At 38.7% G+C, this 18,357-nt stretch overlaps 1 protein-coding gene across 6 annotated transcripts in view; it reads right to left on the reverse strand.

The window, feature by feature from the left end:
• Nucleotides 1-18,357, reverse strand: part of celf6 (CUGBP Elav-like family member 6) — a 439,773-nt gene that overhangs the window by 139,008 nt on the left and 282,408 nt on the right. For 5 of the 6 annotated variants that reach the window (XM_062023932.1, XM_062023931.1, XM_062023930.1 and 2 more), the window contains exon 4: nucleotides 4,294-4,422. The exons of the other annotated variant lie outside the window; for it this stretch is intronic. In XM_062023932.1, coding sequence (XP_061879916.1) covers nucleotides 4,294-4,422 — 129 coding nt within the window. The remainder of the gene's footprint in view (nucleotides 1-4,293; nucleotides 4,423-18,357) is intronic. 6 annotated transcript variants of the gene reach the window in all.

The raw sequence follows: 18,357 nt of genomic DNA on the forward strand, positions 1-18,357 counted from the left end.
CAGTCACGTTTACATGGACATGGTTTTTCATTCTTTGTAAATATGCTTTTTTCTTTGTAAATTTTTTTTTTTAAACTATTTTTGGCACACAAAAATAACAATTGCTTCTGCAACAACCCTCCACACCAAAACTGGGAAAACAGTTGCTTTTTCATTCTTTGTAAATATGTTTTGTTTTGTATTTTTTTTAACAATAAATGTCAGAGTGTTGATCCCTTCATTCTGTTGATCCTTGCAAAAACACACACAACCTACCTCAGAACTAAAGCTTGAGCTGTAAGGTCCCCTCCCCCACACAGGCTCAAGTGGCCCCCTGCCGTGTGCCACTAACAGCCACATTTTCATAACAAAAGGAGTGTCCACAGGGGGGACTAGGGGTCAAATGACCCTCTTGTGTGTTTTCTAGGTAAAAATGTCAATTGACCCTTCTCTGGGACTTCGCGTGTTAAAAGAGAAAGTAAGCAGATATTAACAGTAAATGAACAAGTACATTAATAATTTATTTTCTACCGCTTGTCCTTAATAATTTTGACAAAATAATAGAATGGGAAATGACACAATATGTTACTGCATATGTCAGCAGCTAAATTAGGAGCCTTTGTTTGCTTACTTACTACTAAAAGACAAGTTGTCTTGTATGTTCACTATTTTATTTATGGACAAACTTGAAAAGGAAACATATGTTTAATGTACCATAAGATTTTTTGTTCAAATAAAGCCAATAATGCAATTTTTTGTGGTCCCTTTTATTTAGAAAAGTACCGAAAGGTATCGAAATAATTTTGGAACCGGTACCAAAATATTGGTATCGGGACAACACTACTTGAGCGCAACAAAATCAGGTTTGCAGTGTAAACAAGGCCAATCAATCAATTTGCATGTTGCTTAAAGCCATTTTAAAGACATCACTTTTTGTACACGCAGGCACCACCATTTTTAAGAGGCGAGGCCCCCTACGTCACATCCTGTTTACATCCTGTAGACACGGGCACGGCCATTTCGAAGAGCTTCTACCGCGAGCTGCACTGCTGACGTGTTTATTTCCACAATTGTTGCACCTTGCACCGGTCAGAGCTGTGTCAGCATGTTTTAGAGATTACTTTCTGTGATCAGAAACATTTTTAATGTGTCCAAACTATCAGAGTCTCTCTGTATAGCTTCAAGCTGCTAAACAACCTCTTTGAGCTCGCATTTTAACTAGTTAGGATTTTATCTGCAAAAGGGGCTTTATTCCACAGCAAGTCTTTAATTGTGATGAGACCGAAAAAGATACCGCAGAGGACCTTTATTACAGAGAAGGAAAAGGTACTACCTAAACACAAGCCAATGAAGGATCACCTCACACTGCCAGTTTGTGCTAACGGTAGCGGTGACAACGTGAGACCGCTGCTCTTTCATCACTCATAAACTCCCAGAGTGTTCAACAATGCCACAAATATTACCAGAGACAGGGGGAAATTATTTTCCTTGTTTGTTTTTTTTGGAGCGCACCAACGAGACGTGTGTGTGTGTTTGCGCGTGTTAACATTAAGCTTGCTGTAATGTTGTTGGGTTTTTTGGATGCAAAAGAGATTGTTGAGCCATTACTACCTTGTTGTGTTGGTTTGATACATATATACATATATATATACATATATATATATATATATATATATATATATATATATATATATATATATATATATATATATATATATATATATATATATATATATATATATATATATATATATATATATATATATATATATATACATATATATATATATATATATATATATATATATATATATATATATATATATATATATATATATATATATATATATATATATATATATATATATATATATGTATCAAACCAACACAACAAGGTAGTAATGGCTCAACAATCTCTTTTGCATCCAAAAAACCCAACAACATTACAGCAAGCTTAATGTTATTTATATATATATATATATATATATATATATATATATATATATATATATATATATATATATATATATATATATATATATATATATATATATATATATACATATATATATATATATATATATATATATATATATATATATATATATATATATATATATATATATATATATATATATATATATATACACTACCGTTCAAAAGTTTGGGGTCACCCAAACAATTTTGTGGAATAGCCTTCATTTCTAAGAACAAGAATAGACTGTCGAGTTTCAGATGAAAGTTCTCTTTTTCTGGCCATTTTGAGCGTTTAATTGACCCCACAAATGTGATGCTCCAGAAATTCAATCTGCTCAAAGGAAGGTCAGTTTTGTAGCTTCTGTAAGGAGCTAAAGTGTTTTCAGATGTGTGAACATGATTGCACAAGGGTTTTCTAATCATCAATTAGCCTTCTGAGCCAATGAGCAAACACATTGTACCATTAGAACACTGGAGTGATAGTTGCTGGAAATGGCCTCTATACACCTATGTAGATATTGCACCAAAAACCAGACATTTGCAGCTAAAATAGTCATTTACCACATTAGCAATGTATAGAGTGTATTTCTTTAAAGTTAAGAATAGTTTAAAGTTATCTTCATTGAAAAGTACAGTGCTTTTCCTTCAAAAATAAGGACATTTCAATGTGACCCCAAACTTTTGAACGGTAGTGTATATATATATATATATACATACAGGTACAGGCCAAAAGTTTGGACACAACTTCTCATTCAATAGGTTTTCTTTATTTTCATGACTATTTACATTGTAGATTGTCACTGAAGGCATCAGAACTATGAATGGACACATGTGGAGTCATGTACTTAACAAAAAAAGGTGAACATAACTAAAAACATGTTTTATATTCTAGATTCTTGAAAAAAGCCACCCTTTGCTCTGATTACTGCTGGCTTCAAGAGGAAGTCACCTGAAAGGGTTTTCACTTCACAGGTGTCATAGTTTTGATGCCTTCAGTGACAATCAACAATGTAAATAGTCATGAAAATAAAGAAAATGCATTGAAATGAGAAGGCGTGTCCAAACTTTTGGCCAGTACTGCATATATATATATATATATATATATATATATATATATATATATATATATATATATATATATATATATATATATATATATATATATATATATATATATATATATATATATATATACATACTTATATACCTTAGGTCAGGAAAAAAACACAAAGGCTATTTCATCCCTACAAGCCTGTTCCGCAGGCTTGTAGGGATGAAATAGCCTCTGTGTTTTTTCCTGACCTAACGTATATTCTGCTCTACCCCGGTATTGAGCACTGTATAACGGATAAACCACAGAAACCTTGACATATATATATATATATATATATATATATATATATATATATATATATATATATATATATATACACACACACACAAACACATAATTGTGACTTCAAAGTGCAGTTTTTTTTCTTAAAATGGGGACTTTAGTCGAGGATAGAACCAAATATTCACATTTACACTGATTCACTTCACTTTTCGGCTAGCGAACATTGCTCAAGAAAGTTCGTAAATCAAGGTTCCACTGTATCATATTTCTATGTCTTCTCAATTGCTATGTACATTTCTATCCTAAGAATTGTAAAGCTGGGATTGGGTCTTAGTTGGGGTTGCTCTATTTAATGTTATTAGATGGATTAACATTCCGTGAGAAAGTTGTATTTTTAAAAATGTGTTTCTTTGGCCAACACTGTGTGTATAAATTGTACATCAGCAACCAAGAGGAGCATTTGTAACCTGTTTTGAAAATGTTTATTCTAATTTATAGACCAAATAATATTGAGAATCGATTCTGAATGGAAGCGTGAGGTGCCGAAAAATTCCCACATCTATTTTTACAGCTCTGACACTTACGCCTCTCCTTTTGTCCCGCTGACTATCAAGCACATAAGCCGAAGACCGTGTTTCCTGCTGTATTGTGAGTGACTGCAGCTAAACGCCACGCCAGGTTGCTTTATTTACAGTACGGCGTAATGCTCCCCTTGGGAAGGATGACGGCGCCGTGGCAAACAAACGTGTTTCAGATAACAGGTGGGGGATGGAGGTGAGCAAAAAAAGACGAGGTGTTTGCACGATGGTTTTGTCACGCTACCGCGCTGATGGGGTGCTTTATAGGAAGTGGAAATGCGAGGGGTAAAGGAGGAGGTGTTGGTGGAGCACAGTGACAGTGAGCCAAGAAGCAAATGCAAGCCTGGAGGCGAGGACGGCCGAGCGGAATGACAAGGGACTAGGGAGGCGGGAGCTAGCGGGTTTGGTGTGTTGGGCTCTGACCCTTACTGGCCCCGTCAGGACCCCGCAGGACGGTGCACTCCTCGATCTGGCCGAAGGTCTCGAAGAGCCGCCGGACGTCGTCCTCGCTCTGCTGCTTGCCCAGCATCCCCACAAACAGCTTCCTGTCTTCTGGATTGGAAGAGATGGAGAACAAGAGCTGATGGCACCATTCTTCAGAGCCAACTAGACCCCCAACCCAGTCTTTAGGTCTTAGCACAAATCGGCTGCCTTGAGCCTACGCCAGTGAGCTATCAAAAAAGGTGAAACTGTTCAACTCGGGTAGACGGATACCGAATAAGTGGAATATAAGTGTCAGCATATACAAACCAGTGACTTTTATTTTGTTGATGGTACTAAACGTGCGCTAACTTGACGATGTAAGGAACCTCATCTAATATTATGTAGCCCCGTGAGAGCCACAACAGGGCTACTTTTCTCTGAAAGTTGTAACTCTGACAAGAGAAATTAGTTACCAGGTGGATATACTTTATATTCCGGACTGGTGGAGTTGAGGTGATGGTTAAAATAAATACATTTTTTAATATCTGTTTGTTAGTATCCACTAAGGCCATCTCCACACGAACACAGATACCTAATAACATACTAGCCAACCTTGAGACCTTCGAATTCGGGAGATTGAGGGGGGGGGGGTTGAGGTGTGGGGGGAGGGGTGTATATTGTAGCCCGGAAGAGTTAGGGATGCAAGGGATTCTGGGTATTTGTTCTGTAGTGTTTATGTTGTGTTACGGTGCGGATGTTCTCCCGAAATTTGTTTGTCGTTCTTGTTTGGTGTGGGTTCACATTGTGGCGCATATTTTTAACCGTGTTAAAGTTGTTTATACGGCCACCCTCAGTGTGACCTGTATGGCTGTTGATCAAGTATGTCCTGCAGTCACTTTTGTGTGTACGCAGAAGCCGCATACAACATGTGACTGGGCCGGCACGCTGTTTGTATGGTGAAAAAGCGGACACATGGACCGGTCGTAGAGGACGCTAAAGGCAGTGCCATCACGGCACGCCCTTAATATTGTTATCCGGGTGAAAATCGGGAGAAATTCGGGAGAATGGTTGCCCCGGGAGATTTTCGGGAGGGGCACTGAAATTCGGGAGTCTCCCGGGAGGGTTGGCAAGTATGCCTAATAAACGCATACTTATCTCTGCGTTTAGGCCTCTTGTCCACACACAGACTTATACTTTTGTCTTTAAAAAGGCAGACTTTTGCAAACGCCGGCCAAAGTGTAGAGATCCAAAACTCTCCGCTCAGCGTATGCGTGTACACGGCCCAAACGGAGACTTGTGATGACGTCACGGGTGTGCGCTGTCATTTCCAAGCTCAACAACACTGCCTTGCTGCCTTTAAACACGCTATAAGATTACTTACTGTATGTTTTAACGTAAACATGCAGCTATTTTCACTCAACATTAATAAAAAAGACACATCAAGATGGGCTCGCAACACTCCCGCCGGCGCTAATGACAGTCAGCTGTTTTGGATACGATCGCTGTGGAACCGCCGCCTGATGAGACAACTTTGACAAGCAAGACTTTTTGCTCCGTGTCATAAGAAAGGTGCAACATTATCTTATGTTTATAGTCCTTGTTTAACGACAAATCATGAAGTTAAATTACGTGTCTTGCTTCCATTTTTGTAGATGAACGTGCTTGCGCGTAAAGAGCGACCAAGCAAATAAAAAAATAAAAAATCTAGCGTCCTTCTTGTAGTGTGTACTGATGTTAAAGACAATATACACTTCATTACACATGTATTGTATCACTATATCCATGATTAAATGCTTTACAATTCCCTTAAACATGCAAAAAGGTTCGCTTGGCTGAGTAGTGCGTACTGATTTTAGAAATAATGTACATTTTACTGCACGTGTAATACATCCCCATGTTGCTGAACACGTTATAATTCTATGAATGTTGGGTTTTAGCAGCACAGGCGTGAATTCACTCTTTAATAATGTTCCCAGGATTCTCTGTGTATGGGCAGGCTGGTTTTAAAGATAATGTGCATGTCATTGTACGTCTAAAGCAGTGGTTCTTAACCTGGGTTCGATCGAACCTAGGGGTTCGGTGAGTCGGGCTCAGGGGTTCGGCGGAGGTCAAGACACACCCGACTCATTGTGTAAATAAGAACTTAAATAATAATAATAAATAATAATAAATAAAAACCCTAACCCTAATCCTCTAACCCTAACCAAATAACTAAATTAAGTCTTTGTTACTTAGAATATGTTCCCCATACTAAAGTGTTACCAAAAACATATAACTTTGTCTTGAATTTGACATTTTTATTTTTATTTTTCACTAAAGAAGGGTTCGGTGAATGCGCATATGAAACTGGTGGGGTTCGGTACCTCCAACAAGGTTAAGAACCACTGGTCTAAAGTCAATCAAAATAAACATACTAGGAGGTGTAATGCCACTAAGTCAGATATTGCTGCTTTTTTTCAGGCTTCTGATTGGACAAAAAGTGCATGACAGCAGGTGTATGTGTTTGTGTGTGGACATAGACAGTTTTGAAACTACACTTGTGTGGATGGAGATTGTTTTAACCCCAAATATGTGTTTTTGAAACTCTCCGTGTTCGTGTGGACATGGCCTAAGTTGTCGGTCTGGGGGATATCCCTCCATTCACTTTGCTTCATAATTACATTACTCAAAAAATTGTATGCGGTGGACATTTGTGTTTTACACAAAAAGTCTGCTTTTTTACAATATGTGTAACTGACAAAAAAAAAACATATGTGCCTAAGGGGGGGATATACTTTATAATCTTGCTCACTTTTGATTTATTCGGGATTCTCTTTAGACGGCTATGTAGGTGGTCTAGAGAACCTATCTCCATTCACTTTACACTATACACAAGAAGGGTTATTGCATACAGTACATCCCCCCTGAGAGCCGGCATCAAATGCAGTCGATATCTGTGTTTTGCATAACAAGGCTACTTTTCTTTGAAAGGTAAAACCCTGACAAAAAGGAATAGAACAACAACACAAGTCAACTGCAGTGGAAGTTAGTTACCAGGGGGATACACTTTATATTATGGCTTACTCTTTAATTTGTTCCTCACTCTCTTATTGGAAATGGGGAATGGGTAACATAAATGTATTCATCGACCTCTTTTGTTAAAAATGTATGCGCTAAGTTGCTGGTCCGGGCAACTTCACTTAATTTACTTTGCACCATAATTACAGTGCACAAATACTATTATTGTACACATCTACCTGAGAGTTACTGTCCACTACAAAGGACATGTGTGTTTTGCATTATAAGGCTCTTTTTCTTTGGAATTTTAGCAAAAAACACATGTACACTGCAGTGGACGTTGGTTACAAAGGGGATATACATTATAATAACAGTTATTGTGCACTGTAAAAATGCTGCAAAGTGAATGGAGTAAACTAGTCAGGACTTGATCAAATAAATCCATTTATATACAATTGTTAAAAATGTATGTATAAGTTGTCGGTCCAGACAACTTCACTCTAATCATTTTGAACCATATTTAACTTTGAAATTAACTACTTTTGTATGTACTCTATCTGAATGCTACTGCATCAAACAGTCATCCAGTTTACCTAAGATTTCTTCAGCACCTTTTAAGGCAGCACACTAGTCAGGATTGGCTTTTTTTGGGAATGAGTCAAATAAATCCATTGCTGATCAATAGGGATGTAAGAAATGTAAGAAATTTCATATCGCCGGTATTGTGACCAAAATGATCATGGTTATCAATATGATTGCGGTATTGTTGAATGTGCTCTAAAAGTAATTATACACACACTGAAATCTTTTAACTTGTGTTTCTTTTTTAAATAACAAATACATAGTCACACAATATACTTTCTTTGCAAACTAATCATTGAATATTGTTTAGGCTTCATAAAAGCTATATCATTTGTATTTGAGTGTTTAAATGTGTTTATCTTTAATTTGTAAACAATTTGGATTTTATTTTTGTTTAATAAAGACAAATTGTGTGTTCACTTCCTGTTGAAGACACCTAAAGTACGTCTGTGTCGACTTGACACTGTCGATTGTAGATTGATTACTTTATTTTAAGACAGAACAGCCTTTATGTTTAATGCGAATATCTTCGTTGTTCGGACGGTAATGTGTTTATATAAGTTTCAATTGGGGTGTAACGTTTCTTAATGGGGAAAGACATTATTATCTCTTGTGTTTGTTAGCATTTAAGCTAGCTAGAAAGCTAGCGCTAGTCGGTCCATAAGTTTATCAAAGTGTGGTTCTCAATCACGGTTTTTCAATTATTTTAATTTAAATCAGCTATACTATGCGTCAGGAGTAATACAACAGTTATCATTATAATCGTTTATGGTTTAATCCGTACTGGTAGATTCAGTGGCGGGCCGTGCGTTTCCCACATAGGCCTTCAGTGATGTCCGACTTCAATGATTACCTCTCAAAATACAATAATTTATGTCACCACATGAACATTGCTGGAGAAATACTATACAGAAACACATTTACGCCCTACTGCGCATCGAATCACTTCAACAGTGTACAAAACGGGTTATTTTCTGGCACATTTAAACAAATCTGAAATTAAAACATATCTTATGTGGTACTGTCAAAATTAAAATTGCAAAAAACATGTTAAAAATTAAAATATTTGAACTCACAATTAGTAGGACCTATTCGACGCCGTTCCCCATTTCATCGCCAGAACAGCTCAGCTAGCTTCCGGGGTTGGCCGACATCGTCTCTCAAGATGTAGTTTCTCTTTAAATATCCTTCTTGAAAATGGCCTTGCAAATATATATCTGCCACCTAATCAACGTTTTGTTCTCCTTCTCTGCTATCCCGGTCTGGCTACGGCGCAACACTTCCCGCTTCCTGCTTAATTGAAACTTGCGATTGGATACTCACTTTAGAGTGACAAGTGAGTATCCAATCACAGTCTCGTTAATATCAGGCTACTTAGATAGGCTACTGTCAACAACTTGTGATCTGATTGGCTATCGCAACTGTCTATCAACTCTATGTGTTCTCAAATTCATCCGCTAACGGTCCTGGTAAGTATCCAATCACAGGACGCGTAAACGTCAAGTTCAATGTGAGGCCATCTAGAAGGCCTTACTGACAACGACTCGTGATCTGATTGGCTATCGCAACTGTCTATCAACTGTATGTCCCCGATCGCTTACAGTGCACGGACACTCATTGTTGATTCTGAGGGCCTCGGGCAAATTTCGTACAGCATGGCAACATAAGCTAGCTGAATTCTGATTGGATACAAACTAAAGTTAAAAACAACAGCACTGGAAGGAGCATAATATGACATGAAGAGAATATGAATACTTTTAAATGTTTCGGGAAAGTAAATACAAAAATAATTGTATCTTTAATTATGATCATGATTTCTGGTTATGTTAGGCCAGCAGAGAAGGCCTTGCTGGCCCTGACGGCTCACCACTGTGTAGGTTGTATCCGCTAATTTGCAAAATAACTGTTTTGGTATATTTCTAGATGCTTCTTTACTTCCTGTCAACCATCCATCCATCCATTTTCTACTGCTTGTCCCTCTCGGAGTCACGGGGTTGGCTGGAGCCCCTCCCCGAAACATTGATTTATCAACAATTGTTTTGTTTTTGCTTTCATAATAAACGAAAACTAAATGAGAAGCCATTTTGGACTGTAAAAACGGGTATTGTAAATATTGAAATATGGTATTTATTTACAGTTAGTAATTCCAAAGAGTATGGAGTAATGTCCCCAAGCCTTTACCTCTGCATCCATATTTACTCTTTACTTGAATGTACCCTTTTAATAACCATCCATCCATTTTCTACCGCTTGTCCCGTTCGGGATTGCGGGGGGTGCTGGAGCCTATCTCAGCTGCATTCGGGCGGAAGGCAGTGTACACCCTGGACAAGTCGAAATTTATTTAAACCTAAACATGGTAGGTTTAGCTCCAAACTACCTTTCTATTTTGTTGTTTTACTATTTATTAAAGACTTTTTTAATATTTGTTTAGAGAATCACCACAATATGATTTTCATTGTAAGAAACAATTTCTATTTAGTAATTTTTGGCGTCTAAATTAATACAACAGTTTAAAATGTCTTGATAATTGGCTTTATTTCCATCCAGTGAATTTATGGAAAACCCATTCTAATTAAATGTGCTAATAAATCAAAGGTATCTTCATTTTAAAAAGACAAATGCAAAATAAAAACACAATTTTACATGTTCTTATCTATGCGATAAGGAAGAATACCGTGACACATTATCTGCGAGGCATTTGCAGCAGACGTCACATTGCAAAGGTCTCTGCGCATCATCAGCGCCAGGCTTTTCAGATAAATGCCTCATTGAAATGTGGACTTCATTTACCAATCCAAACTGTTTACTCGCCTGCTATATATAAACTGTAAGGCATGGGGACGTAAAACTTTGCCGAACTAATGAATCAAGTCAATTAGAGTACACAAAAGCATTTAGTCTGAGCAGGAATAATGAATAAAGCTCCTCAGTGTGGATAATTACCAGCAATGGCTCTCCAGATTTCCCAACAACAGAAAAATCCAATCCCAGAAAAGAATTGTGTTTGTGCACACGTTGTTTTTATAGTCTATTCAGTTTTTCTGTGAATTCTAGTTAGAACAACAATAACCATCACAAGCATGATGATGGATCAGGGCTTTAGCGGAGAGAAAACCATATAAATCTTATTAATAAATATATTCTTTCTTTTTTGCCGAGAGCTGTAGCGGTGAAAAGTTGTACTCCATTGAGCCATTCTGGAGAATCAGAAAGCTTAATTTTCCTAATTTATCCTCCCTGCGCTACAGTATAGACAGAGCATTCATCTTATTTTACATCTTTTACATTATTCATCTCCCATTCAGCGCTGTTGCGTCGGAATGAAATGGCTACTAGCGAGAGCCCCGTCGCCGGAACTGATAGAAAGTGGCAGCGGGAGGAAGAGGACTTTATTGGGAATGGCACTGTTGATCTTCAGTGTGACTCATTTGACTGGTAGGGGGCAATGTGTGGGGGGGGGGGGGGGGGGAGGGGGGGCGGTCTAAAGGGATGAGGATGGAGCAAGGCGGGCGGGGGGTGCGAGACGTCACCTGGGCCTCGACAGATGTGACGCCTCCTGTACCTGCCAGGCCCCATTAGATGCATCTGCTCTAAAAATAAAGCACCCGGGCTCGCCGTTTTGCGGCGGGGAAATCGGATCCTGTTCCGTCTCTGTAAAGTTCAAATGAGACACATGCACGTTACCCGCCTGGCCACACACGTGAGCACCTGCATAATCAATAAGGCTACCATGCATGCTGCCACTGGTGTCAAGCTGGGGTTTTCTACATGGCTTGCTTTATAGTATTGTTCCTGGTAGGAATGGGCTTTTGATTCAAGGAACAATTTTGTTTATTTTTTGAAAATCTTTTATTCAACTGCAAAAAAATATTTTCATTTTGTACAAATATCTAAAGGCCTACCGAAATGAAATGTTCTTATTTAAACGGAGATAGCAGGTCCATTCTATGTGTCATACTTAATCATTTTGCGATATTGCCATATTTTTGCTGAAAGGATTTAGTAGAGAACATCGACGATAAAGTTCGCAACTTTTGGTCGCTGATAAAAAAAGCCTTGCCTGTACCGGAAGTAGCGTGATGTCACAGGTTGAAGAGCTCCTCACATCTGCACATTGTTTACACCAGCAGCGAGAGCGATTCGGACCGAGAAAGCGACGATTACCCCATTAATTTGAGCGAGGATGAAAGATTCGTGGATGAGGAAAGTGAGAGTGAAGGATTAGAGTGCAGTGCAGGACGCCAGGGTGTATCTTTTTTCGCTCTGACCGTAACTTAGGCACAAGGGCTCATTGGATTCCACACTTTCTCCTTTTTCTAGTGTGGATCACGGATTTGTATTTTAAACCACCTCGGGTACTATATCCTCTTGAAAATGAGAGTCGAGAACGCGAAATGGACATTCACAGTGACTATTATCTCCACGACAATACATCGGTGAAGCACTTTAGCTTCGGAGCTAATGTGATAGCATCGTGTTTAACTGCAGATAGAAACAGAAGAAACATGCCCCTGACTGGAAGGATAGACAGAAGATCAACAATACTACTATCAGGAGACACCGAACCAAACACTGGACCTGTAACTACACGGTTAATGCTGTGCCGCCTGTCGAAGCCTAGCAATGCTGTTGCTAACGACGCCATTGAAGCTAACTTAGCTACGGGACCTCGTCAGAGCTATGATAAAACATTAGCTATCCACCTACACCAGCCCTCATCTGCTCATCAAAACCTGTGCTCACCTGCGTTCCAGCGATCGATGGCGCGACGAAGGACTTCACCCGATCATCGATGCGGTCGGCGGCTAGCGTCGGATTATGCGTCTGCTATCCAAGTCAAAGTCCTCCTGGTTGTGTTGCTGCAGCCAGCCGCTAATACACCGATCCCGCCTACAGCTTTCTTCTTTGTAGTCTCCATTGTTCATTAAACAAATTGCAAAAGATTCACCAACACAGATGTCCAGAATACTGTGGAATTTTGCGATGAAAACAGAGCTGTTTGTATTGGGATGCAATGTATCCGAATACTTCCGTTTCAAACATCGACGTCACGCGCAAACGTCATCATACATAGACGTTTTCAACCGGAAGTTACGCGGGAAATTTAGAATTGCACTTTATAAGTTAACCCGGCCGTATTGGCATGTGATGCAATGTTGAGATTTCATCATTGATATATAAACTATCCGACTGCGTGGTCGGTAGTAGTGGGTTTCAGTAGGCCTTTAAATATTGATTCTATAAGTAACATTGCAGAAGTTCTCAAAGGGACATTTTCTCATGTGCTCAAGTAAAAAAAAGCTGCCCAATTGCAAGGATTCTGACTTTGGCCCCTTCTACACTATCCCACCTAACCTTATCCGTGTCCACACACACACAATGGTCGTGTAAGACCCCCTCCTCCACTCCTCCCCTCCGTCCGCCGGCGCAACGCGACCTAGTACGCATGCGCGCGTCATAGTCACCTCTGACCTGGAAGTGTATCCTTGTTTCAATGTAGCCTATTGCCACATTTCTTTTAACAGTAAACCTTGCTTGCCTCACCAACTACAACCCTAGACTAACACCCTCCCCCTTCCACATCCCACCTCAACGGATTGTAAATAATCAAATGTAAATAATTAAATGTATATACTTGTTCTTATGCTTTCTGAACTAACTATGTTCACTGCTCGCTGTACATATCCTACCAAGTCAGACCTACACTGTTTCAATGTCCATTTCTCAGATGATGCAATTGTTGTCCACATCCCACCCCCCGGATTGTAAATAATGTAAATAATTCAATGTATATACTCTGATGATTATCTTGTGTGATGACTGTAATATGCTGATAGTATATATTTGTACCATGAATTGATTTACGTGGACTTAAACAAGTTGAAAAACGTATTCGGGTGTTACCATTTAGTGGTCAATTGTACGGAATATGTACTGTACTGTGCAATCTACTAATAAAAGTTTCAATCAATCAATCAAAACCATCAGCAGCTGTTAGACTATTGTAGTGAATCACGCCTGAGCCATCATACATAAATCATATCGTTAATGGACATGTGAAAGTAAACAATGTGATAAAGAACATTTTACAACAACCAACAACTGGACACTGTGCTTGAAGGCTGAAATTGGCGCCAATTTCAGCCTACATGCTGAAAGTACTTGACGGCCGCAACCACTTCATGGCTTCACAATAGTTATGGAGTGCAAAACTAAACGTTGAGTAATCGCTCGACATACATCGCGGACAATAACTGACAGTCTGCTTTGCCAGCCAAATGCATTCGCTATTTTTCATGGTCTTCCCTTGTCCACGGGAACCCGCATTGTCGTTGTCTCTCCTTCGACAAATAGACAACGTTTTTCACTAAGTAGAATCACAGCTGACCAGGACATTTGAAAGTTCTCTTGCCCTTCCTCTGACACACTCGGTGACAAACATATCCCACCAGGCTGCCGCTCTTCCAGGCCTTGTCCAAACATTGCTATGTTGCCGTCTGAGATGTGTTGTATCCGAAATAGCTGCAATTGCCCGTTTCCTTCTCTTAAGGTATTGATGTGTGATTTCCAAAAGCGCCTGTACATGTAGAAGATGGAGAAACACGGGCATGTCTGGATGACTCGCCTCCATTTCTAGTGGTTTCCGCCGAGTTACCGAACGGGTTGTTATGAAGCTGGCTGTGGCGCGTGCTTTCTGCTGTCACTTCCTGTCTGGGGCGCGGTCTTTCTGGCGTCACTTCCTCTCCGAACTCGGTTTGTAAACGATCAATGAGTCCATACAAAGCTAAGAGCCGGAGATTCAAGAAATTTACGGCGCACTTACCCGTGTAACAAATGTATCCAAGCAGGGGAACCTTAAACGATAAATTAGTGTGGCCAAAACAGGGCTTAGGTGAAATAATTATTTGTTTAAGGGGTTATCCGGCTTAGTCTAGACATAGCCTAAATGTGGTTGTAACTAACGACCTTTTTGATAGTCTTCTACTCATAGATTGTTGTAACGATTAGTCGACGACTCGAATGCCAACACAATTCAGTGGCACTAATTTAGCAGTCTGCAGTTGATTTCAGTTTAAGATTTTTAATGAGTGCTGGGCGATAAAACAATATCAATATGTAATCGATATCAACAAAAAGGGCATTCAATAGTGAATTGAAGTGAAGTGAATTATATTTATGTAGCGCTTTTCTCTAGTGACTCAAAGCGCTTTACATAGTGAAACCCAATATCTAAGTTACATTTAAACCAGTGTGGGTGGCACTGGGAGCAGGTGGGTAAAGTGTCTTGCCCAAGGACACAACGGCAGTGACTAGGATGGCGGAAGCGGGGATCGAACCTGCAACCCTTAAGTTGCTGGCACAGCCACTCTACCAACCGAGCTATACCGCAAAGTGCAATTGATGATCTTTTTTCCTTCAATATCGGAAGAAACAGGAAGTTGCGAAGCGAGGTTGGTTGCGTGAATAAAGGCCCTCGCTCTCTGGTAATCGAGCAGCACAGGAAGTGATCACTGATCAGTGGGAGTACACACCAACCAATCAGGTAATAATATCAACTTTCAAGTTTGGTTTCGCCATCTTGTTGATTCTCGGCACGGAGTGAAATAAGAAACTAAAAAATGAGTTTCAGTGACCGAAGAGATTGTGGATTAAACAGGAAAAGGCCACTCGACAGTATGACAGTATTTTTGGGGGATTTTTCAAATGTAGACGACCCTAACCGCGCTCAATTGAGCACAGCCGTAACTTCCTAGAACTAAACCTGCAAAAAATATTACTTCTCAGGTTTTTCTGTTTACATTTTCAATCTTTCTTACCTCATCCTTATATTTGCACCTTAATTTTAAAGAGTTTATTGTCAAGTGTTCAATGTGATTTTAGCATTTCGTTTACATACATATGTGTCCATGGTTGTGATGAAATTTTCTCTCCTTTCAACTTTGATAGCTCATGGGATTATAATCAGAGGAAGGTTTCATTTTAAATACAAATATTTACATTTAATATGTTTTTCTCCTGGTCCTTATTTTCTATTGTTAATATTTATCGATATGACCGATATAAAACACTTATATCGTGATATAGTTTTCAGCCATATCGCCGAGCCCTCGCCATCAAAGGTGACCAATTCATTCAGAAATAATTATACATAACGTACCGTATTTTCTGCACTATAAGGCGCACCTAAAAACCTCCAATTTTCTCAAAAGCTGACAGTGCACCTTATAATCCGGTGCGCCTTATATATGGACCAATATTGAGCCACAACAAACCTGAACTTAATTTTCATAAAGTTTAGGTCTCGCAACTACGGTAAACAGCCGCCAACTTCATTTCTTTTTGTAGAAGAAGAAGTTTTTCTTCTTCTACGGTAAGCAGCCGCCAACTTAATTTTCCCCCGTAGAAGAAGAAGCGCTTCTAACCCAAAAATGGCTCCTATTAAGAGACACGCTTACGACGCAGAGTTTAAACTTAAGACGATCAGTCACACAGTAGAACCCGGGAATAGAGCAGCAGCGAGAGAATTTAACATAAACGAATCAATGGTGTTTATTTCGGACACTGAAGAAGAAGAATTCGAGGGATTCGTGGATGAGGAATAACTTCATAAAGTGAGCTTTACATGTTTATTTTGTGTGTTGTGTTGTGTGACATTAACGTTTGAGCAACGTTGAGTTATTGATGTATTGTTATTGCTCTGCACTATTTCGAGTGTTACTATATTGTGATTGCACTAACGTTTGATTTACCGTAACAGTATCTGACTGTTTTTTACGTGTTTATTGAATCAGGGAAAAGTTCCCCTCCACTATGTGATATAAATGTTGCACTACATGTTATACCTTGCTGTTGTTAAAAGATAAACAAAACACCACGTCACTGACTTTACCTCGGGGAAAATAATAAAACATCCGTTTATTCATTTTGGGAGTGAACAGAGTTGTCAGAACGCTGGTTTGTAATCTATTAATAAAGGTTGACTGACCTATCTGACTGTTTTGTTGACATTCCCTTTAGCGCAGCTCCATCTAATGGATGCATAGGTGCGCCTTATAATCCGGTGCGCCTTATATATGAACACAGTTTTGAAATATGCCATTCATTGAAGGTGCGCCTTATAATCCGGCGCGCCTTATAGTTTGGAAAATACGGTAACTGTGGTGCTTATTAGGCTGCTACAAAAAAATACAAATACTATTAAATGTATGTCCGTATAAAAGCAAGGACAGGCCCAGTGCTGACAAAAACAAAGTATAATTGTTTTTTATGAAAACAAAGGCCAGTAAAAATAGCAATAAAAAACGAACACCAAATATATATATCTTCCTAAAAAAGAAACAAGCATGTTGTGTTGTACTTAAAAAGCTGTACACAGGTGTATCATTGATTATTGATGAAAGGGGCTGTTGGCAACATTTACACAGATACCTAGAGGGCGCCAACTTTCCAATGTATTCTACACGGTATATCACGCCCTCATTCGGCTTCTTGTACGTTATGACGTAATTACGTACGTACTTACATAACACATTCACCCGCATTAACTTTAGGTGTTGTTTGATAATAATAGCAATAGCAAATAGCTGTCATTGACTGTATCATCTATCATAAAACGCAACATGACTGCAAATTGTTTGTTGCTTCACTTGGACTGCTTTTGCATGTGTGCACGTATGTGTTAACGAGACTGGGTGAGTGACAGTTGTAAACACCAATAATTTCATTCGGGTCTGTAAAAATGTTGATTACATAACCTTTGTAATTGTGAAAAATATACACAATTGTCAAAACAGATTTGTTCTGTTAAACCACTAATGGTAACATAAGCTAGCTGGTGGTGTTCTTGTTTTATGTTTTGCTTTGAAAAATGTTACTGTGAGGAAGTTGCAAACAGCACCTTTAGCTCCTGGCATCTTTAGCAATCTAATACACAGTACAGGCCAAAAGTTTGGACACACCTTCTCATTCAATGCATTTTCTTTATTTTCATGAATGAACACATGTGGAGTTATGTACTTAACAAAAAAAGGTGAATTAACTGAAAACATATTTTATATTCTAGTTTTATTCAAAATAGCCACCCTTTGCTCTGATTACTTTTTCGCACACTCTTAGCATTCTCTCCATGAGCTTCAAGAGGTAGTCACCTGCAATGGTTTTCACTTCACAGGTGTCCTTGAAGCTCATTGAGAGAATGCCAAGAGTGTGCAGAACAGTAATCAGAGCAAAGTGTGGCTATTTTGAAGAAATTGCAATATAAAACATGTTTTCAGTTATTTCACCTTTTTTTGTTCAGTACATAACTCCACATGTATTCATTCATAGTTTTGATGCCTTCAGTGACAATCTACAATGTAAATAGTCTTGAAAATAAAGAAAACACATTGAATAATTATTTTACCTTTGTGAAAATATTGGACACAGCTTATGAGATGTGACGCAAGTGTAAGCCACTGTGACACTATTGTTTTTTTTCTTCTTTTT

Source organism: Entelurus aequoreus, linkage group LG02 (genome assembly GCF_033978785.1).
Source record: "Entelurus aequoreus isolate RoL-2023_Sb linkage group LG02, RoL_Eaeq_v1.1, whole genome shotgun sequence".
Lineage (NCBI taxonomy): Eukaryota > Metazoa > Chordata > Actinopteri > Syngnathiformes > Syngnathidae > Entelurus > Entelurus aequoreus.